General features: G+C 43.5%; 1 protein-coding gene across 27 annotated transcripts in view; it reads right to left on the bottom strand.

The window, feature by feature from the left end:
* Positions 1-27,922, bottom strand: part of OBSCN (obscurin, cytoskeletal calmodulin and titin-interacting RhoGEF) — a 188,970-nt gene that overhangs the window by 124,814 nt on the left and 36,234 nt on the right. For 22 of the 27 annotated variants that reach the window (XM_068673234.1, XM_068673235.1, XM_068673243.1 and 19 more), the window contains 18 exons: positions 25,219-25,494; positions 23,550-23,825; positions 21,696-21,971; positions 20,796-21,071; positions 19,504-19,779; positions 18,076-18,351; positions 17,427-17,702; positions 16,570-16,845; positions 12,271-12,537; positions 11,522-11,791; positions 11,047-11,310; positions 6,990-7,256; positions 6,528-6,640; positions 5,646-5,799; positions 2,578-2,739; positions 1,930-2,034; positions 979-1,245; positions 45-314 (listed from right to left, as the gene is read on the bottom strand). In XM_068673234.1, the coding sequence (XP_068529335.1) occupies positions 45-314; positions 979-1,245; positions 1,930-2,034; positions 2,578-2,739; positions 5,646-5,799; positions 6,528-6,640; positions 6,990-7,256; positions 11,047-11,310; positions 11,522-11,791; positions 12,271-12,537; positions 16,570-16,845; positions 17,427-17,702; positions 18,076-18,351; positions 19,504-19,779; positions 20,796-21,071; positions 21,696-21,971; positions 23,550-23,825; positions 25,219-25,494 (4,347 nt within the window). The remainder of the gene's footprint in view (positions 1-44; positions 315-978; positions 1,246-1,929; positions 2,035-2,577; positions 2,740-5,645; positions 5,800-6,527; positions 6,641-6,989; positions 7,257-11,046; positions 11,311-11,521; positions 11,792-12,270; positions 12,538-16,569; positions 16,846-17,426; positions 17,703-18,075; positions 18,352-19,503; positions 19,780-20,795; positions 21,072-21,695; positions 21,972-23,549; positions 23,826-25,218; positions 25,495-27,922) is intronic. The other 5 variants (XM_068673242.1, XM_068673241.1, XM_068673253.1 and 2 more) reach the window with 5 other exon arrangements.

Here is a 27,922-nt window from a genome sequence, read left to right as displayed (position 1 = left end):
AGGATCTCTCATAATCTAATTCAAGCTAGAACATATCACATTACCTCTGACAAGCAGGTTTGCTGTGGATTTTGATTTGCCGATGGAGAACTGAACGGTGCCTGTCATATCAGCGCTGGTTTTCAGTATTGTCAGCCGGTGGATGGTGCCTTCTTGCTGCATGATAATGTTTCTGCCAGCCTGTAAGACTTCTCCACGTAGATACCATTTGGGAGGTTTCACAGATGGAATGGATATCTCACATTCAAATTTGGCTTCTTCAGGCTCAGTCACGTCCTCATCACACAGCTCTTTTACAATATTAATGGATTGCTCTGGATGAAGGATGGAGCAAGAGAAAGCAGAGATTTAGGAGCCATGAAAGGGCTCTTTGATTGTCATCCTGCACATTCATGCCATCTTTACTGCACTTGAACACTGAACCAGGCTCAAAGGCTTTAAAGCATCCTCTTTTCTTTTTCTCTTTTTCTAAATAAGAATAAATACATATTGCCAGTAACAGCTCAGACAGTAAGACTATGACAACCAGGAGATCCAGATCTCCTTATTCCCAGTCCAATTTCTAAAGCAGACCACTACCTCCCCATCCTGATATCAAACTCTTGGCACCATAACTGGAAAATTTTATGATTTATTATTCCATGTATAAATGCAACAGAGGTTCAGTGAAATGCAGATGGTGTTAATAGGAAGGATATTAGTAAACTATAGCGACTTTTCTCTGTACAACAAGCTTTGTCCAGTAGATCTTATAAAGTTCTCCATGAATTGAGCCACTCTCCTTAAGAGAATATACAGTTTTCCAAGATGTTCCTGCCCTTATAATCCTACCAGGAAGCAGTATCAATGAAATTCACATGAAATCTGCACTCAATTAAAAACCCAAGTGGTCCTGTGTTTTTGAAGTAAATGACAAGGGCTTTTGAATCAAGTTCACCCTCCTTTCAATGCATCTTGGCAGGAAAAATTGTTTAGTACCTTCAACAAAGAAATGAGCACTGCTTTTGTCATCAAAAGCATCACAAGTGTATGTGTCCTCATCTTCATAATCTGCATCGTTGATGATGAGCTTCCGATAGACACCTTCGCTCACAATTTCATATTTGTCACTAGGGTGAATTTCCATATCCTTTTTATACCATCTAACTTCAGCGTTGGCACGAGATACTTGGCATTCCAGGAATCCCCGATGTTTTTCAAGTGCAATCTTATCCCGCAAAGGCTTCACAATTTTTACAGGCAGCTCTAAAAGGAGTGAAAAAAAGATGCAATCAGTGCAGTTCCTGTGAAAGGCGTCAATTAAAATCTCAAAAGCAATATTTATTTTATGGATAGTTATTTGGATGATGACAGGAGTCCCCACTATGTTAAGCTAACACACAGCAAGTAGAGGTAATGAAAGAAAGACTTGCTATCCCTATTTTACCACTTGGATGGCTGAATTGCAGAGATAACAAGTAATTTACTCAACAAAGCTGGGAACTGATAACAGATTTCCTGAGCTCTTCGTCAGTGTGTTAACTCAAATGTTTTCCTTCAATTTCTTTTCAATTTCTTTATCACTTATTTAAGCTTAACATAAAAAAAAAAAAGAAAAGTAATAATCTCTTCTGTTTCCAAACATAAACCAGCAAGAGAAAATGGAAGAGAAAATCAAACTATGCCTTTTTTGTCCCTCAAAGTTCAAACATGAATCTTAATGCCTAAAGGTAGAAAATCAACCTCCTCAGAAAATGAATTGTTTTACTTAGCAAATGTAAACCCCCAACAGTGACATGGATATTTCACCTGCACAAAGGTTGGTAGGAGTTTTTATTTCTGTGAAAGCTTTAAGTGTTGTTTAACTTTCTTCACATTAAAAGTAAGGGAAATTGGTTGGTTTATAACAGGAGACAATTTAAGCAGTATTGTTATCAAAAGTGTAATTACCTTTCACTCTAAGCTGGGCACGAGATTCTGCCTTTTCAGCGACAAATTTGATCTCTGCCGCATCTTTGACTTGGACACGTGTGTAAGTCAGTGAATAGGTCTTTCCTGGGAACAGACACACAAACACATACAGCTTCCTGTGAGCAAACAAATTCACTCTCCAAAGCCCATTGCCAGGTCAGCACCACCTGTCTGGTTTCAGAGCATCACTACCTGTTCTTGCGGCAGCAAAGCTGACCATTCCCCTACACCCACATCCCTGTAACAAAGCGTAACCTAAACACAGCTTCTCCAAGGACGGACTGAATGTGGCTCCCATCATCAGAAAATTACTTGAGACAGAAGGATCCCACCCACTGTCAGACACAAGCTCCTTTGGGGGATTAACTGACTGCCCTGTTCACTGTCACTTAGGAACAAATTGCATCGATTTCCTACCTGCTGCTGACAGCATGGGATGGTGGCATAACACCAGATTTGCCATACTGGAGTTCCCACCATGTCACTGCCCCAGCCTAATTGCAACCCAAAAATAAAAGGGGAACTCTCTGCTGAACCTTCTTAACTTGAGTTCAGAGGTCAGGCCGTTCTGCTTACTCTCCCAACCCGCCCCCCACTCAAGGATAAGATCCCCATTTGAATTCCTACCATCTTGACGCATTCTAATATTGTCATCAGCCTTCAGCTTGCTGTCATCTTTGTACCACTGGGTTTGGACCTCATCATGTGAAATCTCACAGACGAAAGATGCACTCTCATATTCAGTCACTTCCACATCTTCCAGTGGTTTAACAATCTTGATATCGCGGGCTGTGAAATCATAGAGACAAATATTTATTGGGGTTTCTACATAGCTGAGCGCAGTATCTTTACCTTATGCATACTAGCATGGAAAAAAAAAAAAAAAAAAGAGATTGCATTTTATTCTTCACCACCTTCCCCTCATGGGTGATATCTCTCTTCAACACAGCAAATACATTTTGCACTTGAACCTACAGAGATAGAATTACTAGTGGCAGTGGAGATCACTGCAACTGGATTTTATGGAAGCCAGAACTTGTCTTTTAAAACCTGTCTAAACATATTAATGGAAGAAAAATCTGCCAAGAGAAACTAGACACACCCCTACAATCTCATGTCACTATAAACCTGTCACATTCTTATGCTTCTCTGCATGCCCCTCTCTCATTCCTTTGCTTGTGTGCCCAGACTGTATCAGCCACGTTTTACCTAGGGGGTACCTTTGTTTAAGAACCCCTTGGCATAATCCCCTTTAACTCTACAGATCTGTACTTGTGTATGTCAGAACTGATCCATATTTCTGTGCTACTGCAGCCCTTTCATTTTGAAAGGACAGGTCTTGATACATCCTAGATTAGCCCCAGGAACAAGTTCAGGTATAAATCGACCCATCCCAGTCACAAGGTCAGGGAGAAAAGGGGAGTTCAGCAGAGCAATGAAATAGGACAGATATTCGTGAAGAACTTGCTAACACTGAACCCAAGTGGCCACTTGAGGACAGCAACTACTAAGAAATACGAAAAAAATGGTCTGTCTTTTCATATGTCCCTCTGGAAAACAAATCTGCCAGGGCACAGCAGACATGTCTGTTCAGTAACTGGCCTTCAGCATGGGCTTACGATGGGGCCGGATGGGATCCACCCAAGGGTACTGAGAGAACTGGCAGATGAGCTGGCCAAGCCCCTATCCATCATTTATCAGCAGTCCTGGCTATCGGGGGAGGTCCCAGCTGACTGGCGGCTAGCAAATGTGACGCCCATCTACAAGAAGGGCCGGAGGGCAGACCCGGGGAACTACAGGCCTGTCAGTTTGACCTCAGTACCAGGGAAGCTCATGGAGCAGATCCTCTTGGGAGTCATCATGCGGCACTTGAAGGGCAAGCAGGCGATCAGGCCCAGCCAGCATGGGTTTATGGAAGGCAGGTCCTGCTTGACGAACCTGATCTCCTTCTACGACAAAGTGACGCGCTGGGTGGACGAGGGAAAGGCTGTGGATGTGGTCTACCTTGACTTCAGCAAGGCTTTTGACACCGTCTCCCACAGCATTCTCCTCAACAAACTGGCTGCTCTTGGCTTGGACTGGCGCACGCTTCGTTGGGTTAGAAACTGGCTGGATAGCCGGGCCCAAAGAGTTGTGGTGAATGGAGCCAAGTCCAGTTGGAGGCCAGTCACTAGTGGCGTCCCCCAGGGCTCGGTGCTGGGGCCGGTCCTCTTTAACATCTTCATCAATGATCTGGATGACGGCATTGAGTGCACCCTCAGTAAGTTTGCAGATGACACCAAGCTAGGTGCGTGTGTCGATCTGCTCGAGGGTAGGAAGGCTCTGCAGGAGGATCTGGATAGGCTGCACCGATGGGCTGAGGTCAACTGTATGAAGTTCAACAAGGCCAAGTGCCGGGTCCTGCACCTGGGGCGCAATAACCCCAAGCAGAACTACAGGCTGGGAGAGGAATGGTTGGAGAGCTGCCAGGCAGAGAAGGACCTGGGAGTGATGGTGGACAGTCGGCTGAATATGAGCCAGCAGTGTGCTCTGGTGGCCAAGAAGGCCAACGGCATCCTGGCTTGTATCAGAAACACTGTGACCAGCAGGGCTAGGGAGGTGATCGTCCCCCTGTACTCGGCTCTGGTGAGGCCGCACCTCGAGTACTGTGTTCAGTTTTGGGCCCCTCGCTACAAGAAGGACATCGAGGTGCTTGAGCGGGTCCAAAGAAGGGCGACGAAGCTGGTGAGGGGCCTGGAGAACAAGTCCTACGAGGAGCGGCTGAAGGAGCTGGGCTTGTTCAGCCTAGAGAAGAGGAGGCTCAGGGGTGACCTTATTGCTCTGTATAAGTACATTAAAGGAGGCTGTAGTGAGGTGGGGGTTGGCCTGTTCTCCCATGTGCCTGGTGACAGGACGAGGGGGAATGGGCTAAAGTTACGCCAGGGGAGTTTTAGGTTAGATGTTAGGAAGAATTTCTTTACTGAAAGGGTTGTGAGGCATTGGAACGGGCTGCCCAGGGAGGTGGTGGAGTCACCATCCCTGGAAGTCTTCAAAAGACGTTTAGATGTAGAGCTTAGGGATATGGTTTAGTGGGGACTGTTAGTTTTAGGTCAGAGGTTGGACTCGATGATCTTGAGGTCTCTTCCAACCTAGAAAATTCTGTGATTCTGGGTGCTTCAGAGCCCGGTGACAAAATACATCTGGTGCTTATCCAGGGCAACACATGGAGGGAAAATCTGTCTCGACTATGACGAAGAGATGCAGTCAGAAATCTTTACACGTTCCTTAGCATTTACTACGTAAAAAGTATGGCAAATCTTGAGATCATTCCCAGGGATTGTCTGGTCTCTGCTCAGGCAAAGTCCCTCTATGACAATGACAGAAGCTAAATCAAACCATGTGTGTGTCAGTCACTGATGCCCTGCTTTGTGCCAGGCTCTCCAGTATCTGCTAATTTGTCCATCCAGAAACACCATTTAAATTCCAGGGAACATAAATCACTTCTAATAAATGGAAAAATAAGTTAGCACTTCCAAAAACAGCTCCTATAAGGATAGAACAAGCACACAATAGCTCTGACAGTATGTGTTTTCTCACTAAGAAGAGAAAGGTATCCAAAATAGTAACTGAGAAATGCACAAACTGTCCATGAAGCATTTCTTACTGTGGAGTAAAATACTGCAGTAGAGGTTATTTCCTCTTTCAGTTGAACATACCATGAACCTTTAGGGTAGCTGATGTCTTGTCTTCAGCTGCTTTACACATGTAGGTTCCCTGGTCTTCATATTCACACTTGTGAATAATGAGACTCCTCTTATTTCCTTGGGAAACAATTCCCACTTTTTTACTTTGCCGTAGCTCCTTCCCATCCTAGAAGAGAAAAGGCCAAATCAGATCACCGTCAGCAATTCTACATCTGCACTGAGCAAAAGGAGCATTCTGATCTATGCCTAATTCACCTGTCTCACTGGACTTAATGGATCTGTGCTTACTGGAACATATGCTGAAACTTAAGCACAGCACAAAGCTGTCAACATGTAGGAATGGGTGAAGAACATGCACAAATTTTGGGTGACCTGTGACAGCTGTTTGCACGCTTAAGACACTGTACAGGATTGGCAATAAACCCATTTGGACATTAGCTTGAAGAAATGATGTTATCCCTATCTAAGGGAAGAATCAGATGAACCCCAAGGAAGGTACATGAAGTGCCTGAGCTCATCCCCAGGCTATCAGGTAGAAAGGGAATTGAGGTCTCACTTTAAACCACAGTTCCCAATGAGGCTATAAATTCTGTGTGAGAACTGCTAGGTATGAACTGAAGCACAAGACTGTACTCCTATCAATAACAGTGCTCACATTCTGTGCAAAAATAGCTCAGATATTCACTTAAAATGCAAGAGAAATTTCAAACTAATTAATGTATCCAGTAAATAATAACAAGGAGCGATGAACTGGGCAAATAAATGAACATAAAGGCAAGAGAGCAATGCTAAGACCTGTACAGCAAAGGCTCACATCCTTTGGAAGTGAAATTAAAGGCTCTCATTTCCAGAGAAATCAGAAATGGAAATACCACTGCCCATCACATCCTGTACCTTGAACCACTTAACATCCACGTTGGGCCTGGACAGCTCACACTCAAATGTGACCTTGTCCTTCTGAGTTACACTGACGTCTACCAATGGTTTGCTGATTTTCACAGGCAATTCTGGAAAAAAAAAAAAAAAGAGACAAATACAAAAGGATGTCCAATTAGTAGGGAATGAGGTCTCTAGAAACATCTGGCACAAGGAAGAATGGATAAGCAGAGCCTAGTGCCTATTTTCCATGTTTAATATAACTTCTAAGTGAAAACAAACCCCCAAATCCTATTGTTTGGAACACATTATCATTACATGTACTAGGGACAATGATGTTACAATAATCCTGTTGATATTTGAGTGAAATGTTACTGATGAAGAAAGTTGGTTGCCCTCTTAAAGGCTTACTCTCTGGGGACAGGAGAAGGTAACCATGTCCCACACCAAACAGGGCCTCAGACTTTGGGGTCAGTGTACCTGTCACAGTGAGCCTCCCTGACGAGTGAATGCCATCTGCTTTGAAGGAGATGAGTCCTGCATCTTCAAGAGTCACAGAAGAAAGTGTCAGTGAATGTTTTTTCCCCTGGATGCCCATAATAATATTCGGAGCAGGCTTCAGCCGAACACCGTCCTTCTGCCAGGTCCCTTCCACATCCTCATGGGACAGCTCCACCTCAAAGGTGACAGTCCCTTTCTCAGAGACTTCGACGGGTTGAAGGCCTTTCACCAGCTTGATCTGCCTCACTGGAAAACAACATGGACAAGTTGGAGATCTCACAGCAACAGCTGAGAAATTGCATCAGGACTTCCAAAATACATTAATTCCTTGCACAGGTACAGCACTTGCCAATTAAACAACCACCTTTGCAAAAAAGAAACCCACAAAAATAAAATATCTGTCCCTGGCCATACTGCTAGTATGTCTGCTCTTCTTAAATGGATGCTTTCAGCTGGGAAAAATAGGTCCCACAAACACTGCAGGGCCCTTTTTCTAGCCAGTTCCCCTTCATCACCACCCACTGTCTAGACCAGAAATCAACTAAATAGTATAGCAATTTTTAACTCAGTAAATTGCCCCCTAAATATATCCTCACCTTGTACTATATGTAGGACTGGGAAAAAAAAGTACTTTTACAAAGGCCTTCTCATCATAAAGCAGCAAACAGCTGGGGAATGGCAAAACTTCTACAGGATTTATTTTAATAGGCAATAGTTCATGTCAAGAGATTTGAAATTTCATACCCATGTTCTTAGGATAATTTGTGCTATAATTAATTGACCTAATTAGGCTTTTCCCTGATGAAAACTTAGAGGTGTATCAAAAGGAGGATCATCACTTTACTTATGAGTTATTTTTATTTAATTCTTCCTCAAACGTCTCCTCCTGGAGGTGTTTTATTTATCAAAATAAAATATTCAGCCAAATAGGCTATCGGTTTGAGCAGCTCAGTTGGTTTTAGGATCTGCTGGCATCTTAAGATCAGAACAGACACTGATCTTTTGATTAAGCATCGTTTATACTGGAGTAAATCCACAGATTGGATTGGACTGGAGTAAATGCAAGTGAGATTCCTGTACACCGCCCCGTTCCTGCTGCACCTCATAGCTAAGGCTTGGATGATCACATGCGAAAAGAATTCCCTATGACAATGATCTGATTTCCAGTTTTCATCATGGTTCATCTTGGATTGTGGTTCATCTTGGATCCTGGTTCATCTTTCACCTTGAGTTTCAGCCATTTAATTGAAACTATCTCAGTTCATCAATGGAGAAGCTATCTTTTTTTTACAGCATCTCTAAGTGTAAGCGATGAGAGTGCAGCTGGTCATCTGCAAAGTGCACACCCAATAATTATCTGGTACCAGCACTCTCTCCCTCTGTCAGAACAGGAAGGTTATAAACCAAGAGTCATGCAAACTTGCATGAGGCACCTTGCACAAACCTATAAAACACTGTTGGTAGCTATCAGGACTAGCCATTTTTTTCCTGTATAAGCATTTTTCCATCATTATTTTTATTAACACTTGGCTATAACAACAGCTAGCGTCTAAAAAACTCACGCAACTGAAGCTACAACCAACTGTGGTTGAAACATCTTGCTGGAAGAAAACTGACTCAGCCAAAGTTTGAAAAAAACACCTCAGAGTACAACGTGTAAAAGAGGATGCAGTAACAAACTGCCCAACACTGCCCTGCGTTCTTCCAGCACGTGGTGACCAGGGAAGTACTGTATTTCCCTACCTTCTCTGGAGACAGTTCCTCCAATTTAACTGAGACAGTCAACCTGAATCTAGATCTAAATCAGGATTGTAGTCACCTGTGGTTCCTTGAATATTCAGAAAGACACTCCAGAAGGTAATTCAATACATCTACAACTTAAAACTCTTATTTATTAAAACTCTCTCTTTTTTTTTTTTTTTTTTTTTTGGTTCTCTGGACACAGAAGGAGCTGAAGAAGGATTAGATTTAGATTTAGGCTGAACAGATCCAACATTAATCTAACAGGTGCTGGTCTAATGTCTGTGGGTTTTTTTGTTTGTTTTTCCTAGAGCACTCATTTTGGAAAAAAAGATGAGCAACATCCTATAGAAGTAATAACCACCACATTTTGTGACACTAAAGCAATGGGCTTTGACAACTGTCAGCCAAGCAGATTTTGAAGATGAAGTTGTCCTAACAGTGCATGAAAGTGATTTGACAAACCCTGCTCTGTATGAGACAGTTTGTCATTAATTTGTGATATATTTGATTCCCACTCTGTTCTTAGGCAAACAACTCTAATCCTCATCTTGCCCTCTTGAGCTGCTGCCTCACAGATGGGGCAGAAAAAAACACATCTGTATTAGTAGGGAGATTTGAAGTGGACTAACTTGGAGAGGGACAGGAAATTGCAGGTGTTAGGGAGGAAATCCAGCCTTTAGCTACAGGCACATGCAGCTGCACAGAACCATGAAGTGAGGGACAAAGTTAAAAATTAGAGCCTCAAAACAATGAGAACTGGTGGGGTTGTTGGTACTGATTTCACCATGCCCAACCTATTTCCAAGCCTAAACCTCTCCAATCAAAAAATGGAAAAAAAAATTATATATATATATATAATATATATATATATATTATATATTATATATTATATATATATTATATATATATATAATTATATATATATATATATAATTGTAAAATTATATAGAGAATTACTGATGAAATTTTTCATGATGTTAATAATATGCACAAAATCCTAGAATGGTGTATTAGGTTTATGTGGCAAGGTTTTGGTAGTGGGGGCCGCAGGGGTGGCCTCTGTGAGAAGAATCCAGCAGCTGCCCAATGTTAGATAAGGGCCAGTATCAGACAGCTCCAAAGGGCCACGCCACTGGCCACAGTGGTGTTGTTTGTGCGTTTGTGAGAGCAGAGTTAAGAAAGGGAAAAAAAAAATGCTGCACAACAGCAGCTGGGAGAGAGGAGTGAGACCCAGCCCTTTCAGTGCTGCTGAAAGCTGTAAAATGAAAAATCTGAACTAATACAGATAATCAACTGGTTTATCTTGTGTAAAGGTTTGTACTCCCACCATCAGAAGATCACAAAACTGCAAGGCTGGACATATCCAGAAAAATCGTCTAGCCCTTCTCTGCCGCTTCAGGACACGCTCTGCTCTTTATGTCATCCCAGACAGGTATTTCACTAACTTTTTCTTAAACCCATGATGGAGGCCTCAAAACCTCTCCAGATGACCTATTCAGTCATCCAACTATTAAAAAGCTTTTTTATTGTATAACCTGGATCTTTCTCATTGCAATTGAAGACCATTATTTCCACATGGAGAACAGATTGTTCCCTTCCACTTTATAACAGCCTTTTATGTACTTGAAGTCTGTTATCAAGTCCTTCCTTGCCTATTTTTTATGACCTCCACAGCACCAATTGGTGGCTGGGGCTTTGCAGACAAGATTAGGTAGTCCTTAAGTGCTTAAATTCTATCTTCATCTACCCTGTAACAATCATGACAAAAGGATGCAGGAAAAAGGACAGAAGTACAGGGCTACAGCTGAGATACCATTAGCTTACTTGAAAGGGTAGCACCCACAGACAGAAGATTTACTCTCGTGTTGTTATTTTTTTTTTTTTTTTAACCCTGACTGAATATAAAGAGTTGTTCTGAAAGAGGTGCTTTATAGAGAAGAATTAAGGCAACGGATGGGTGAACAAGGGAATGGTCTGCTAAAAGCCATACAAATGAAAAAACAGAGTGTACCAGGGAGTGAGAAGTTTCAGAAGAATCATCTAACAGGTTTCATAGTCAACAGCATTACTGAAAGCTCGTGGGATGAGATGAAGGCAACAGGAACCAGCCAGCCACATTCTGCTTACTGCCCTCTCTTCCACATTATCTCAGAAGTTTGACTGGTGGCCAGGCACACAGCTGTGTCCCCATGTCAGGTTTGGTGGCAGTGGCCATTATGATAATGGAAGAGACCAGAATCCACATCCAAATCCTGTCCAGAGTATTTACAGACCTGGCAATCATTCAACTTACTTTCCACGTTGATCTTGGCTTGGGTCTTGTCATCAGGACTCTCACAGCAGTAAAAGCCCCTGTCTGCAAAGGAGATGTCCTTAACCACCAAGATATGCTTTGTTCCCTCAGCTTTGATCTCTATTTTTTCACTGGGCTTCAATACGATGCTGTTCCTCATCCACTTCACCTCTGCAGGCTTGGTCAGTTCTACCTCCAAGGTCACTGTATCCTTCTCTTCAACTGTTCTGGCCTCCAGTTTCTTCTTGAAGGAGATTGAGGCCTCTGATAAAAGAGAAGAAATTACAGTAAGAATGTAGAGGATCCAGAAAACATGTTTTCAGAAAGAATTAAAAAGGTGTCTTAATTATCTCTAGTCCCAATGAATTATGAGCATTCTTATTTAATGAAGCAAAAGCAGATATCCCCTCCCATAGTCAGAGGGAAGGCCACAGCATCAGTGACAGCCTGTCAAGGGTGCATTATTGCCTCTTACCTCGGACTCTGAGATTGGCTGTGCTTTCTACACCCTCTGCATTGACAGAGATTTCAGCTGCATCCTCTAGTGTCAGATCAGTGATCGTGAGACTGTGGTTGGTGTCCTTCTGTGAGATCACATACTTCTTGCTGGCTTCAATCTTGACCCCATTCCTGAGCCACGTGACTACAGCATCACTGGGAGAAACGGTGCACTTGAACACAGCCTCTTTTCCTTCCTCAGAGACCACACTGTTGAGACTCGTAACAAATTTCACCACTCTGGGAGCTGATGGATAGGAAGAAAATGTTTAGGAGCATGTCTCTGAGGCATGGCATAAGCACCTTCAAAGAGCCAACAGATTCAATGATTTCATTAGAAGCATCAAAGTTCATTACTTAAAGTAATAAAAAATAGACCATCATATTTCCCATCTCTGAATAGGCTTTATGTATAAAGATGCCAGAAGAAAGAGGCAAACAAAGAGGGGAAAAATCCTGTCTTAGCTATGGGATACTTAATTCCAGCCTCAAATAAATTATGAAGGTTGATTTGCCCACATACCAGGAGACCTGAGCTCAACAATGCTGTTCTTCACAAACAGAGGTTCCACAGACATTCAGAGAAAAAGTGGAGTTTTGTACTTTGTTGTTAACACAGGGAACAGCATAAACACATGAATAAACTTGGCTCTGCAGGGTTGTAGCAGCTGAGGAGGAAAGCCAAGGATCTTTCCACATTGTCACCATTCAATTCTAGAAACTTACGTTTGGGGGTGATGGTAATGCTGCTCTTGTCATCTCTGGACTCACAGAAGTACTCTCCCTCATCCTCAGCCCGGATCCCTGTTATTGTCAGGGTTCGTTTGACACCCTCCTCGTGAATCTGGAAACGTTTGCTGGGCTTGATCTCAACTCCATTCCTGCGCCACACCACCTTCCCTCTGGCATGGCTCACTTCACAGCTCAATGACACGCTGCCTCCAATCTCAGCATTAACAGCTTCAAGCTTTTTGGTAAACTTCACTGGGATTTCTGAGGTGCAGAGGAAAGAAAAAAATGGCAAGAAAGGAAAAGTTAAGAAATCTGTTCTATGAAACCTGTTCTAGCCAACCTTAACAAAAATATATATAAAAGGTTGAGATTACATTTAAATGAAATTGTATTAGCATTACCACTCTGTAAAGAAAGAATTGTATTTAAAACATGATTGTGTTTGTGTTGTGCCTTTCTTTCTTATTTTACCTAATGAGACCACAGTGGATATTTTTATTGTTTTGTTGTTTGATTGGTTGTGTTTTTTTGTTGTTGTTTTAGTTTTGATTGTTTGTTTGTTTTAAACATCAGAGCCTCATTTGCCTGACTATGCATAAAAACTACCCATCAGCTTTGTCACACTGGTGAGCAGTCAGGAAGAGCTAAGGCTTTGCCCATGCCCTTCCCCGCTGGATTAGGAGGAGACAGAAATGGAAATAACACTGGAAAGGAAACGCCAGGAAAAGTACCCATCTTAGGTGTCCTTGTTGCCCAAGAGGCCACTGAAGGACAAAAATTGTGTCTTTGAAGGCAGGAAGGACTTTATTGGCACATGGTAGGGAAGCCGCAGTAGCTGCAAAAGCAATTCAAGTCTAGAGGTTGGAACAATTTTTGAGAGAGGTACAAAAAAAAAAGCTTCCCAACCTGGTACGCCCCTCTGATTATTATCCTCTTCTGATAGTCCAGGCGGGCAGTGACGACATTGAAGACAGAAGCCTGAAGGCAATCAAAAGAGACTTTAGGGGGCTGGGGCGGTTAGTGGACGGAGCAGGAGTGCAGGTGGTGTTTTCGTCCATCCCTACGTTGGCAGGGAGGGGTACGGAGAGGACAAGGAAAGCCCACCTGTTAAACACGTGGCTCCGGGGCTGGTGCCTACGCAGAAATCTTGGGTTTTTCGACCATGGGGCAGTTTACTCAGCACCTGGTCTGATGGCCGTAGACAGGTCCCTATCCTTTAGGGGAAAAAGGATCCTGGGCCAGGAGCTGGCAGGACTCATTGATAGGGCTTTAAACTAGGTAAGAAAGGGGATGGGGCTGAAGCAAGGATTGTTGGGGCTGTGCCAGGGGGAGCAATGGCAAGGCCGGAGGATAAGGTAAAGGCCCAGCTGAAGTGCATCTACACCAATGCACGCAGCATGGGTAACAAACAGGAGGAGCTGGAAGCCATAGCGCAGCGGGCAGGCTACGACTTGGTTGCCATCATGGACACGTGGTGGGACCAGTCTCATGACTGGAGTGCTGCAATGCCTGGCTATAGGCTCTTCAGAAGGGACAGGCAGCACAGAAGGGGTGGCGGTGTGGCTCTCTATATTAGAGAGTCTTTCGATGTTGTAGAACTCGAGGCTAGGAATGACAAGATCGAGTCCCTTTGGGTTAGGATCGGCAGGGACAACAAGGCTAGTGTCCTGGTCGGGGTCCGCTATAGACTGCTGAACCAGGATGAGGAGACGGATGAGGAGTTCTACAGGCAGCTGACAGAAGTTGCGAAATCTAAAGTGCTTGTACTCGTGGGGGACTTCAACTTCCCTGACATATCCTGGAAGCACAACACAGCCCAGAGAAAGCAGTCTAGGAGGTTTCTGGAGAAAGTGGAAGATAGCTTCCTGACGCAGCTGATTAGTGAACCTACCAGGGGTGGTGCCCCGCTAGACCTTCTCTTCACAAACAGAGAAGGACTGGTGGACAATGTGATTGTCGGGAGCTGTCTTGGGCAGAGTGACCACGAAATGGTGGAGTTCACTATTCTTGGCGGGGCCAGGAAGGGAACCAGTAAAACCACTGTATTGGACTTTCGGAGGGCTGACTTTGGGCTGCTCAGGACATTAGTTGGTGGAATCCCTTGGGAGGCGGTTCTGAAGGGCAGAGGGGTCCAGGAAGGCTGGGCGCTCTTCAAGAGGCAAATCCTAATGGCGCAGGAGCGGTCTGTTCCCATGTGCCCAAAGATGAGCCAGCGGGGAAGAAGACCAGCCTGGCTCAACAGAGAACTGTGGCTTGAGCTTAGGAGAAAAAAGAGGGTTTATAATCTTTGGAAAAGTGGGAAGGCCACTAGGGAGGACTATAAGGATGTAGCGAGGCTGTGCAGGGACAAAATTAGGAAGGCCAAAGCTCATCTGGAGCTCAATCTGGCTACTGCCGTTAAAGACAACAAAAAACGCTTTTATAAATACATCAACACAAAAAGGAGGACAAGGGAGAATCTCCATCCTTTACTGGATGCGGGGGGAAACTTAGTTACAAGAGATGAGGAAAAGGCGGAGGTGCTCAATGCTTTCTTTGCCTCAGTCTTTAGCGGCAATACCGGTTGTTCTCTGGATACCCAGTACCCTGAGCTGGTGGAAGGGGATGGGGAGCAGGATGTGGCCCTCACCATCCACGAAGAACTGGTTGGTGACCTGCTACGGCACTTGGATGTGCACAAGTCGATGGGGCCGGATGGGATCCACCCAAGGGTACTGAGAGAACTGGCAGAGGAGCTGGCCAAGCCCCTATCCATCATTTATCAACAGTCCTGGCTATCAGGGGAGGTCCCAACTGACTGGCGGCTAGCAAATGTGACGCCCATCTACAAGAAGGGCCGGAGGGCTGACCCAGGGAACTACAGGCCGGTCAGTTTGACCTCAGTACCAGGGAAGCTCATGGAGCAGATCCTCTTGGGAGTCATCATGCGGCACTTGCAGGGCAAGCAGGCGATCAGGCCCAGTCAGCATGGGTTTATGGAAGGCAGATCCTGCTTGACGAACCTGATCTCCTTCTACGACAAAGTGACACGCTGGGTGGACGAGGGAAAGGCTGTGGATGTGGTCTACCTTGACTTCAGCAAGGCTTTTGACACCGTCTCCCACAGCATTCTCCTCAAGAAACTGGCTGCTCTTGGCTTAGACTGGCGCACGCTTCGTTGGGTTAGAAACTGGCTGGATAGCCGGGCCCAAAGAGTCGTGGTGAATGGAGTCAAGTCCAGTTGGAGGCCAGTAACTAGTGGCGTCCCCCAGGGCTCAGTGCTGGGGCCGGTCCTCTTTAACATCTTCATCAATGATCTGGACGACGGCATTGAGTGCACCCTCAGTAAGTTTGCAGATGACACCAAGTTAGGTGCGTGTGTCGATCTGCCCGAGGGTAGGAAGGCTCTGCAGGAGGATCTGGATAGGCTGCACCGATGGGCTGAGGTCAACTGCATGAAGTTTAACAAGGCCAAGTGCTGGGTCCTGCACCTGGGGCGCAATAACCCCAAGCAGAGCTACAGGCTGGGAGACGAGTGGTTGGAGAGCTGCCAGGCAGAGAAGGACCTGGGAGTGATGGTGGACAGTCGGCTGAATATGAGCCAGCAGTGTGCTCAGGTGGCCAAGAAGGCCAACGGCATCCTGGCTTGTATCAGAAACACTGTGACCAGCAGGGCTAGGGAGGTGATCGTCCCCCTGTACTCGGCTCTGGTGAGGCCGCACCTCGAGTACTGTGTTCAGTTTTGGGCCCCTCGCTACAAGAAGGACATGGAGGTGCTAGAGCGGGTCCAAAGAAGGGCGACAAAGCTGGTGAGGGGCCTGGAGAACAAGTCCTATGAGGAGCGGCTGAAGGAGCTGGGCTTGTTCAGCCTGGAGAAGAGGAGGCTCAGGGGCGACCTTATCGCTCTCTACAGATACCTTAAAGGAGGCTGTAGTGAGGTGGGGGTTGGCCTGTTCTCCCATGTGCCTGGTGACAGGACGAGGGGGAATGGGCTAAAGTTGCGCCAGGGGAGTTTTAGGTTAGATGTTAGGAAGAATTTCTTTACTGAAAGGGTTGTTAGGCACTGGAATGGGCTGCCCAGGGAGGTGGTGGAGTCACCATCCCTGGAAGTCTTCAAAAGACGTTTAGATGTAGAGCTTAGGGATATGGTTTAGTGGGGACTGTTAGTGTTAGGTTAGAGGTTGGACTCGATGATCTTGAGGTCTCTTCCAACCTAGAGATTCTGTGATTCTGTGAAAATCTTCACCTTATTCTCCCACAAGAGAAACACAACTGATAGGAAGGGACACAACTTGCAGGCTGCTATCTGCTCACCTTTCACCTGTACTTTGAATTCCTGCTTGTCACTTTTTGTCTTGCAAGTGTACACAGCAGTGTCTGTGCTCTCCACCAGGTTCACTGTCAGAGTCCTGGACGCCCCCTCGCTCTTGATCACATACTTCTTGTTCGCCCTGATTTCTGCTCCATCTTTGAACCACTTTACTACAGCAGTTTCAGGCGTTACTGAAGTAGTCAAAGTGATGCTTTCATGTTCTTGAACAATGAGGGGCTCCTTCTGGACAACTTTATTTTCAAATTTAGCCTCTGGTTCTAGGAAAGACATTAAAATAGAAAAACTAATAACTTAATTCTCAAATCCTTAAACACAGCAATTTTCAATTTCTCTCTTCATGACTCACAGTCACATACCAGCTCCTCTATAAACTCTAATAACACAGGGAATACGGCTGAATCTTTGTGGCTGCTATAATCTTTCGATGAGTGGAAAGAAAGAAAATCACCTGTCAGGTAACCCAAAGCTTCTGCTTAGAAGAGAAGCAGAGGAAAGGAGAGGAAAACATACATCCTGCTACCTATAAAAACTTGTTTCTTAGAGATAAAATGACCTGTATAATATGTGTTCTCCCATTTTTAGGATTCTAAATCTAGTTAGGAAGTATTAATATGCTAAATCTGAATTTATGGTCTAGTCTCTTTTCTGTTTACTCCCTTTCTCTTGGCCTCTTCTCTATATTAAACAATGCAAAGAAAATTTCATGCATGATGTGGTTCAATAACGTTGTTCCAGGGGAAATCATGGCTGCAACATGGCCACTGGGTGGGTAGATAACATCCAGTTTTCCTCTAAGCCACACAGAGTGCTACTTAGTGCCTCCAAAGTGAACACTCACCAGTTGGTTCCAACTTGAAGGTCAGCTTCTGGCCAGCAGCCTCACAGACGTATTCTCCAGCATCTTTCTTTTCCAGCTGCTCCACAACCAGACGACGGGTTTTACCCACAGTTTCTATTTTGAACTTCCTGGAGGAAACAAGCAGTCTGCCATCCTTGTACCATTTTACTTCAGTTGCATCTTCTGCTACCTCACAGCTCAGAACAGCGCTTTCAGTCAGGACAGCATTCACCTCCTTCTGTACCTTTTCCTGGTTTATAAATGCAGGTTTGGGCTCTGAGTGCAGAAAAGGAAGAAAATATTCACAGAGATTAAAATGAAGTCATCTTACAGATTTACGTGCATAGGCTGGTAAATATTCAGGTTGTCACTTATAACAAAACTGATTACCTTCACTAGACAATATCTACCCTTCTGTGGAAGCAAATTGCAATGTGGAAACTAGGGAAGACACATAAAGAATGAGATAGGCCACATTGTGCCAAGCTAAAGCCAAATGTTTCAGTTCCTACAAATCCAGGTAATTGGTCACAAGAAAAACAGATACAGGTAAACCCTGAACAGAGTCTATTGCAACTGGACCACTCTGTGATAATTACACTTTTTATTTTATTGTCGTCCATTGTAATTCAGACAATGTCTGTCTTACCTGTGACATCAATCTTGAAGGTCAGTTTCTGGCCAGCAGACTCACAAGTGTACTCCCCAGCATCTTTCTTCTCCAACTGATTCACCACCAGCCGACGAGATTTGCCCTCTGACTCCACCTTGAACTTCTTGCTCGAGGTAATCAGCTTCCCCTCCTTGTACCATTTCACGTCGGTCTTCTCCTGGGCCACCTCGCAGCTCAGTGTGGCATTTTCTGTTAGTACAGCCTTCACCTCCTTCTGCACCTTCTCCTTGTTTGTAAATACAACTTCTGGCTCTGAAAAAAGAGAAAGATTCAGAGTTTACAAAATATGAAGTTGCCCAGTCCCCTTAGGGCTTACAGAGAATGCTGGAAACCATCTCTTTGACTTGACAGTACACATCTAAAGCTACTGGAGGAACATGCAAACTGTTCCATGGGGGGTGGGTGTTTTTTTGTTCTTGTTGTTTGCTTGCTTTGTTGTTTAGTTTTTCAAAGAAGCTTTTAGTTGCTTCACAACAAATCACACAAAGATTACTGCCTCTGTGCATCAAGATAGGAGATCACCTGATGGATCATCATCTCTCTGTTGCAGGCCCCAGTTAAGGCAGGAAATATTTTGGCAGAAGTTGAGTGCAAACTGATAAATTCCTAGTGGTAGAAACTGCACCATGCTGTGTCAGAGCCCCATTTGTTGATTTCTCTGGTTTCAACAGCTGCCTCTGCTGTCTGATCAGCACTAGATCATTTTGTTCAGCATGAAGCGTGCTTGACCAGGACATCCATGATCAAGAGTGTGTCCTTACTTCCTATGTGACCTTGAGGAAAGCCTAGCCCATCCCACATTATTGCATCCAAATGGTGAAATACCCTTGTTCTCCAGGAGACATCTTAGTCAGGCACTTGCAAGAGGAGCAGTAGGCAGACTGAGTCAGAAAACTGAGTCCATTCTCCCACTCTGAAGCCCCAGAAGGGCAATGCATCTTGAATGCAACTCCATGCCACTTTCTCCCCCAAGCTGTCTTTATCAGAGAATCATAGAACCGTTCAGGTTGGAAAAGACCTCTGAGATCATCTAGTTCAACCCTGAACCTAGTACTAAAGTCCACCACTACACCATGCTACTAAGTTCTACAACACATTTCTTGAAGACCTCCAGGGATGGTGACTCAACCACTTCCCTGGCCAACCTATTCCAGTGCTGCACAATCCCTTCAGTAAAGAAATTTCTCCTATTATCTACCCTAAACCTTCCCTGACAGAATAAGCATAATAGGAAAAACTTGGAAAAAAATAAGAAAAAAAGAAAAAAAAATAGCAAAAAAGTGCATACTTGAAAAGGAAGCAAACTTGAAAAATTTGAAGCATAATAAGAACTCTTACAAAATAATAATAATTTTTCTAAATATCCTAGAAATAGGAAGGATGGAGCAAAGTATTTTCTCTCACCTGTAACTTGAATCTTGAAGTTCAGTTTCTGGCCAGCAGCCTCACAGGTGTACTCCCCAGCATCTTTCTTCTCCAACTGATTCACCACCAGCCGACGAGATTTGCCCTCTGACTCCACCTTGAACTTCTTGCTCGAGGTGATCAGCTTCCCCTCCTTGTACCATTTCACATCGGTCTTCTCCTGGGCCACCTCGCAGCTCAGTGTGGCATTTTCTGTTAGTGCAGCTTTCACCTCCTTCTGCACCTTCTCCTTGTTGATAAAACCATCCTCCACTTCTAGAATCGAGGGTAAAGGAGCAGATTCAAAAACTGCACCTCTTTTATACAGCCCTTCCCAAATGCTCACATCAGTCTTTGGACTGTGGTGCTGAGAGGATGGCATTCCCATCCAGATTTCCTTCCAGTGCTATCAGCTGAATGTTAACATCTGAATTAGATCAAGTGCCAGTGAAGGACTCCTTCTATTTAGATGGCCTGAAACCTGCTTTCACTTTTACTACCATCATTCTCCAAAATATGCAGAAAAATTCACATTTCCCCAATGTCCAGCAGCGCACCAGTGCACAGAGCTGTTAAGAAGTTTGTATAAGTGGACAGAAATTAAATGGTCCAAACAAGCTGAGAGCTGTAATTTACTTTGACAGCAAAAGCAAATGTAGGCTTCAGAAACAATCTTTGTGTGTACATTCTGTGTTTATTACCTTTATTTGCCAGTGTTTCAAAGATGTGTCAACCCAGAACTATGTTTCTCTAATGAATTTAAACTAGCTAGCCCCCATGGTATTTGCTTAACACTGCACGGTGCCAGAATCAAAATGCAATCTAATACATGAACTCTTCAATTTGCTTTAAATTCATCAGGATACGACCAAGGGATGTCAGGGTTAAATCCCATTCTTGCTCATGTCATGTTGAAGAAACTTGTTTTCCTCAGCTACCACTTCTGAGAATGGTTCTAGTATGGCAGAAGCGATAATAAAAAGGTTTCCTCTGTAGAATCAGAGAATGGATTGGGTTGGAAGGAACATTTAAAGATCATCTAGTGTGATGATCTTTGTTATCGTTGCATCTCCATTAGATTAACAGATATCCTGGGCTTAGGCTACAGAAATCCTCTAAGTTCTCTGCTTTCAAAGAAGCAGACAGACCTAACAGTATGAATGGACATGAGTTAAACAGCAGATATTAAAATACTCCATCAACTGACTGCTGAGGTGGAATTTGTCAAGCTATGCAACTTGTCTTTCCTTCAGTTTTGGGGGGGATGTAACACAGATGAAACATTTACTCACCTGTAACATGAATCTTGAAGGTCATTTTCTGGCCAGCAGCCTCACAGGTGTACTCCCCAGCATCTTTCTTCTCCACCTCACTCACCACCAGCTGACGAGATTTGCCCTCTGACTCCACCTTGAACTTCTTGCTCGAGGTGATCAGCTTCCCTTCCTTGTACCATTTCACGTCTGTCTTCTCCTGGGCCACCTCGCAGCTCAGCGTGGCATTTTGTGTCAGTGCAGCTTTCACCTCCCTCTGCACCTTCTCCTTGTTTGTGAATACAGCTTCTGGCTCTGGGGTAGACGAGGAGAGAGAGAGATTAGTCAGGCCACTTGAAAGAAAAGCTGGAGGCAGAGAGGGAGCTGGAAAACTGAATCAATTTCCCCAGTCTGGAGGCCCATCACAGCAATGCATCTTGAATAACACCCTGTGCAACTTTCTTCCTTCAGTTGCCATTTACTTGATGCCTTAGAGACCTGAACTTCCACAAAGCTTTCATGTAATGTTCTCCCCACAGGCTGAAACAAGCCCTTCCAAGACAAAAAAAAAAGTGTGCAGATGTGGGCCAGACACCCTATTGCTACCACTGTGCCCCTGCTCTGAAACATTCTGGGAATCAGCTGCACCGCAGAGTTGTTCTGCATGCACCAACACACGGCGATGGAGAAGTGCAATCAGAACCTTCCTTTTTATGGCTCCATTCCCACAGTGAAGAGAAACTCCTGAACTTTTTGAAGGATGGAGCTGCCTCAGAACTATACCTGGAACACTTTCTTCCTTTTCCCCATCAAAGCTAAGTCATCCCCATGACATTCTCCAAAAATCTGAAGTGTCACTGGAAAAACACTTACAGAATAATAATCATTTTTCTAAATGTTCTAGAAATAGGAAGGATGGGACAAAGTGTCTTCTCTCACCTGTGACCACAATTTTGAAGTTCAGTTTCTGGCCAGCAGCCTCACAGGTGTACTCCCCAGCATCTTTCTTCTCCACCTCACTCACCACCAGCCGACGAGATTTGCCCTCCGACTCCACCTTGAACTTCTTGCTTGAGGTGATCAGCTTCCCCTCTTTGTACCATTTCACATCGGTCTTCTCCTGGGCCACCTCGCAGCTCAGCGTGGCATTTTGTGTTAGTGCAGCTTTCACCTCTTTCTGCACCTTCTCCTTGTTTGTGAATACAACTTCTGGCTCTGGAATTGGGAAATGTTAAGGAAAATATATAAGATACAAATAGCTTGTCATGCAACCCTTCATTATTGCTGTCAACAGCTTTCCTCAGAGATAGACCTTTTGGCTAAGTCATAAGCACAAACAGCTTCTGAAAACCCTTCAGTGCCTTGTTGCATCCAATAGAGGATAAAGTTCTCCCAGTCCAGATTATAAAATCTTTCCACAGGGAGCTAAGAAGAGTTCTTCTTTCAAACAGTGTAATAAGACCCTTTGTAAATGAAACTGAAAGGCAGAAACTAATAATCTACTACATTTTTTCCCCGAACAGCTTCTGCTATCAATGACATTCATTGTTTGAAGTAAAATAATGGTTCGGTTTTACCCTGTACCATTCCTACAAATGGCATAGAGCTATAGTAAAAAGTCATATAACTGAATCATGAAATAAGTATTACTGTATTTTTTATAGCACAAAGGAGAGTTGCCATCTCTCAAACCAGAACGAGGCACATTTGTCTCTAATTTCCTTGTAGGGTCACTCCCCAGCAATATACACCACAGAACACACACACAGCAGAGCAAGCAGAGTGAAATCCAATCAGCTTGTATCTCAGTGAGACCCACAACTGGCGGTCACATGAATCTCAACGCTGTAATGTCATGCTTTTGCTCAGACCACACTGGGAGGAGGCCAGCCACAAACCACCTCCAGTGCAGAAGATAAATAACCACATTCTCAGCTGAGTCCAAAATAAAAAGCTTTGAGGTGTGAGTGGTGCATTGGGCTGTGTAGATGCACACACTTCAAAAATGACACTGTTAGATTCTAGTGTGAATCCACTGAAAGAAAAAACAGCAGGACTTTGCACCAAATACGATTCTATGATTTCACGTAAACTTTTGGTAGTTTTGTCTGTTTTAGTTTTCACTGTATGCATCTTTAGAGTTTTCTTTCTGTGCACAGTTAAGAAATGACTACATCAAAACTAGGTAGCCCTCCCTCAACTCTTTCAAGCAAGACAGAAGGAAGAATTATATATCATGACAAACGAAGTATGGGGTACTGTTTTCAACAAAAATAACTAGCTGCAAGAATAGAAGGGTATGTATTGATGATAGAGTTGCTTACACAAACTGCTGGATATTGTTCTGAACTTACATTCAAAGTGTGTTCTTCAATTCCTCACAAGGACATATTGGTAAAATCTTTCAGCAAAGCCATGTCTTGTATAGATATGGTAGAAGCAAGCTCTGTCCCAGTAGAGACAGAACCTGCAGATTCTTAGATTGGAATTAGAGATTGCTAAAGAGTGGAAGGACTGTTGTATGTTCGTCTTGTTCTTAAATCCTATTTATTAATAACCATTCTTGGTCAGTCTCTGAGAAAGAATAATGACATGCATGGATTTCTCTCTTTCCTAAAGTGTCCAGGCACATGCACGTCGATTTTTAAGAATAACGATATGCGTTCTGTTGCAGAACCACATAGGTCAATGCTGGAAATAAATTGCTGGAATTCTTGAATTAAAACACTAGGGAACTGTCTTAAAAGTTATGACCAAAAAAAAATAAATAAATGTAAATAGGTAATCTCTCACCTGTGACATCAATCTTGAAGGTCAGTTTCTGGCCAGCAGCCTCACAGGTGTATTCCCCAGCATCTTTCTTCTCCACCTCACTCACCACCAGCCGACGAGATTTGCCCTCTGACTCCACCTTGAACTTCTTGCTCGAGGTGATCAGCTTCCCCTCCTTATACCATTTCACGTCGGTCTTCTCCTGGGCCACCTCGCAGCTCAGTGTGGCATTCTCCTTCATGACTGCCTTCACCTCCTTCTGTACCTTCTCTTTGTTCACAAAAGCATCCTCTGCTTCTGTAGAGGGAGACAATTTAAAACGCAAAGATACAGTCACGCTGTCTGAAATGTTCATAACAAAATGCAAAATTCAGCTTACAACAACTTAATGCATCTTTGTCATTTTAGAATAATTCCATACATGTGAATGAACATGATCCAGTTTAAAAATGTTCTTTATATAAATTAACAACCTAACACTTTCTTCTCCGGACAACTAGTGGACTACTATAACCATATATTCTTCATACCTTATATAGTTTATAAAGTTTTAAAACAAGTAAGGTTTTTAATCAAATATTTTCCTAACTTAAGCACAGAGCTGTCCCTAAATGAGCCACTTGCGACCCCCTCAGGTATCTGGATGGAAATCTAGCTACTGTCATGCAGCAGAGAGGGATGCATTAGGTTGACCTCCTGAAATCCTTCTTAACTCCATTTCGATGTGGTTCATGGAGCTGTGCATAAATTTGTTTCTGCAAAATCTGTTTTTAAATGAGTATAGTATTTGCATGGTTACATTAATTAGAAACTGGAAGCCAACAGCAAACAGCATATATGAACAAGATGTGCTCTGTGATATCTAGGTATCAGGAATAATTCCTCAGAAAATCCGTGGTAATTTAAATATTTTGTACACAAAACAATATACTCATATTAGAATAATATGCACAACCAGTATTTATTTGACCTCTAATTACATGCTTGTTTCAGCCCTTGTCAGCAGGAATACTGCATCTTTTAGTGCATACCTGCAAACCAATCTCAGCTGTGGAGTGAATCTTCAAGAGTGAAAAAAGGTTTATGTTACCGAGCCCCAGAAGCCACTGATGATTCTCAGCAGTTAGGAATCTGACATCATGATAGAGATTCACTTAACTTTAGCTACCCAGGAGGTAGAGCTGGTCTCAGCTCCCAGATTAAGACACCTAAACTTAGATTTCCCAGTGAGACTGTGCTACTGGAAACCCTGCTGTAGTCAGGGGTGACCCTGTCAATGGTCACTTCACAGACTGCACTGATGAGGACCGCATTCCAGTTGCCCACATACAAGTGTCTTGGGCAATTTGACACACCCTGTTCACCCCAGATGTCTTCATGAGGCTGGGAGATACACCAGAGACTCTTGGGAAAGCTGCCCATTTCTAGTAGGGCAGCTGGATGTCAGCCAGGGATCTCCAGAACGTTTCAGGAATAACTGGAAGCCTACATGCAGGCATTTGAACCAAATCTTACGTCCATCTTGGGAACAGATAGAAAGAGGTAAGATGCATCTACCACACTGTGAATCAAACTCAGTTTTGTAGAATGACAAATAAAATAAAGCTGCAGCGTGCATATAAACTCAGAATATGTTGAAGGCAGCAATTAATCATGATAGGAAACAGTACTGAGAGAATCTCTCTCCTACCTGTGACAACAATCTTGAAGGTCATTTTCTGGCCAGCAGCCTCACAGGTGTACTCCCCAGCATCTTTCTTCTCCACCTCACTCACCACCAGCCGACGAGATTTGCCTTCCGACTCCACCTTGAACTTCTTGCTCGAGGTAATCAGCTTCCCCTCCTTGTACCATTTCACGTCGGTCTTCTCCTGGGCCACCTCGCAGCTCAGTGTGGCATTTTGTGTCAGTGCAGCTTTTACCTCCTTCTGCACCTTCTCCTTGTTTGTGAATATAGCTTCTGGCTCTGATATTTGGAAATGTTAGGGAAAATATATGTAAGGTACAGATAGCTTGTGACTGGAAGATATTACACATATTTTGTATACACATTGTGAAGGACAATTTCTTGTAAGGAATATTGCTTTACAGTTGTGTTTATCATATGTTATAATACACTCTCTACAGATAGTTCTCATAATCATTCTGTCTCTCTAACTATTCTTTTCAAACAGCTGGAACTCCTCGTTTTCAAATTTCTTCTAATGAAGACAAAAGTAAATCTTCACCTTTGTGTTTTTTTCATATTGCTACACTCTACATTTGAGTTTAGCCAAATACAACCCAAATACGAATCGCAGACTTCACTATCACATTATTTAGAGGAATTTACCAGCATCTGAGTATGTCAGGTTAAGACTGGGTATTTTTCAGAAAATATTTTTTAACTTAATTCCAAGGAAGGAAATTATAAAGATACAGTTCTTAATATGGAAAAGTACTTGGGTTAAGTTAATTTTCATAGCTCAGTTTTATGCATAAAATACATTTTTCTGTACTTGGAAACCTCTGACTTTTCTGAAAACTGACTGAGGGAATCTTCTCTCAATAATTAACACAGGCAAAATGAATTGTTTAAAGACACTTTATTCCACAGTTCCCTTTGGAACTTCTGTCTCAACAAATGGAGTGGGCATCAAAAGGGTATCGTATATCCTTTTGATAAAGATTTCACTGTATATCGTGAATCTTGAGATAATGAGATTGCAGAACCAACTCTTTTTACTATACTTTTATCTCAGTCTCTAACGTGTGCAGCACTTTGTGTGTTTTTTTATGATAAGCTAAAGGGCCATAGCTGTATTCCAACATTCAACACTAAGAATCTAAACTTCAGACTGTCCTTAAAACGGATGGGTTTGTGCTACCAGTGGAACCCTGGAATATAGGAACCCTGAAAAGCTTTCTGAATGCAGTGGTAAGAGGATAAATTAAGATTCAGAAAGCCATTGCACTTTGGGATAATCTAGTAAGACGAGGACTTCTGCAGCGAAAGAGCCAACCACTCAAAGAGTACTCATAATCCCCTCCTGACTTTCACACTAGATCATTTTCCAGTGAGTGCTGGGCTTGCACGTCACGTTACAGTGGTACACATGAGAAATACAGCAACAGTAGCTAGGCAAGCGCTCTCCACTTACGACAGAGAGGGAAAGGTGTTAAATTACCTTGTGCAGCCATGAAGTCACCCAGTTTGAAAGAGAACTGAAATCCCTTGGTTTCTGAGGCAAACAGCTAAGAATAGCCCTCAGCTAGTGAATTTCAAGTGTAAAAGCCTTACATTTCTGTGTTTCCTATCTTCACCCATGCAGTAATGTATGAGCTGGCTTCAGCAGCTGAGGATGAACTTGGTTTATTCCAATCCATGCCACGGTCTTTCCATCAATGTCCATGTTGTGTGACAGATGCCTCTCAAACCTAGCCTTACTGTAATCCATCCTCCACTGAAACTGGCAATTTCCTGAGCCAAAAGCATGAGCTATACAGCTCGTGATAAAGATCCCAAGGCCCTCAAATCACACCCCATGTACACCACGAGGTGTGGGGACAGTAACAGCTGATGGCTGACAGTCAGGGCAGCAGCAAAGCTTTGCACTATAGGAGCAGTTGTACATTGCATGCTGAAGACTCAGGGAGTGGGATGCCCCAGGACAGGGAGAGCAGAAAGACTGCAACCTTTACAAGGGAACAGAACGCAAGCTATGCCCTGCAAGGACTTCAGGTCTCCAGCATATGTGCGAGCAGGAAAGTCAGTAGACTCAGAGTGCAGTTGCTCCTCTACATAGCTGATAAAGTGCCAGACCTCAGCCAGGATTAAGGTCCAGTGAGTTCAATGCCGAAAGAAATTCAGAAAGAAAGAAATTCGGAAAGAAATAAATATGGAAAGAAATTCGGAAAGAAAGAAAGAGAGAAAGAGAGAAACAAAGAGAGAGAAAAAGAAAGAGAGAAAGAGAGAGAAAGAGAGAGAGAAAGAGAGAGAAAGAGAGAGAGAGAATGGATTCCTTGTTCTGATCAGCTCGGAATATGAAACAAAACCCATAAAGTTAACAGAGAGCCACCTGACTTATGAGCAGAGACAGCAGAGTGTAACTACAACCAATAAAACAAAACAAAAGCCCTTCTTATCAGCTGATTCAGAAACAGTCAGACCTCTCACAAAATTTACTGATACCAAAGAAATCCATACTGCAGTTAGAACAAGAGAACTGCTTCAGTGCTAAATCCTCAGACTCCAAATCACATCATTGCTACAGAAAAAAAAAAATAATAAAAAAAAAGCAAATAGAAATACACATTACTGGACTCACGACTGGTCATTACAGATGTAGAACTTGGAAAGAACAGTCATCTCCTTTGGATTCAACAGACCACAGACAAATGCAATGCATCAGATT

The sequence above is a fragment of the Anas acuta genome, chromosome 2, assembly GCF_963932015.1.
Source record: "Anas acuta chromosome 2, bAnaAcu1.1, whole genome shotgun sequence".
In the NCBI taxonomy this organism is placed as follows: domain Eukaryota; kingdom Metazoa; phylum Chordata; class Aves; order Anseriformes; family Anatidae; genus Anas; species Anas acuta.
Note: the sequence above shows the minus strand (reverse complement) of the source record. Positions and strands in the feature narration are given on the sequence as shown.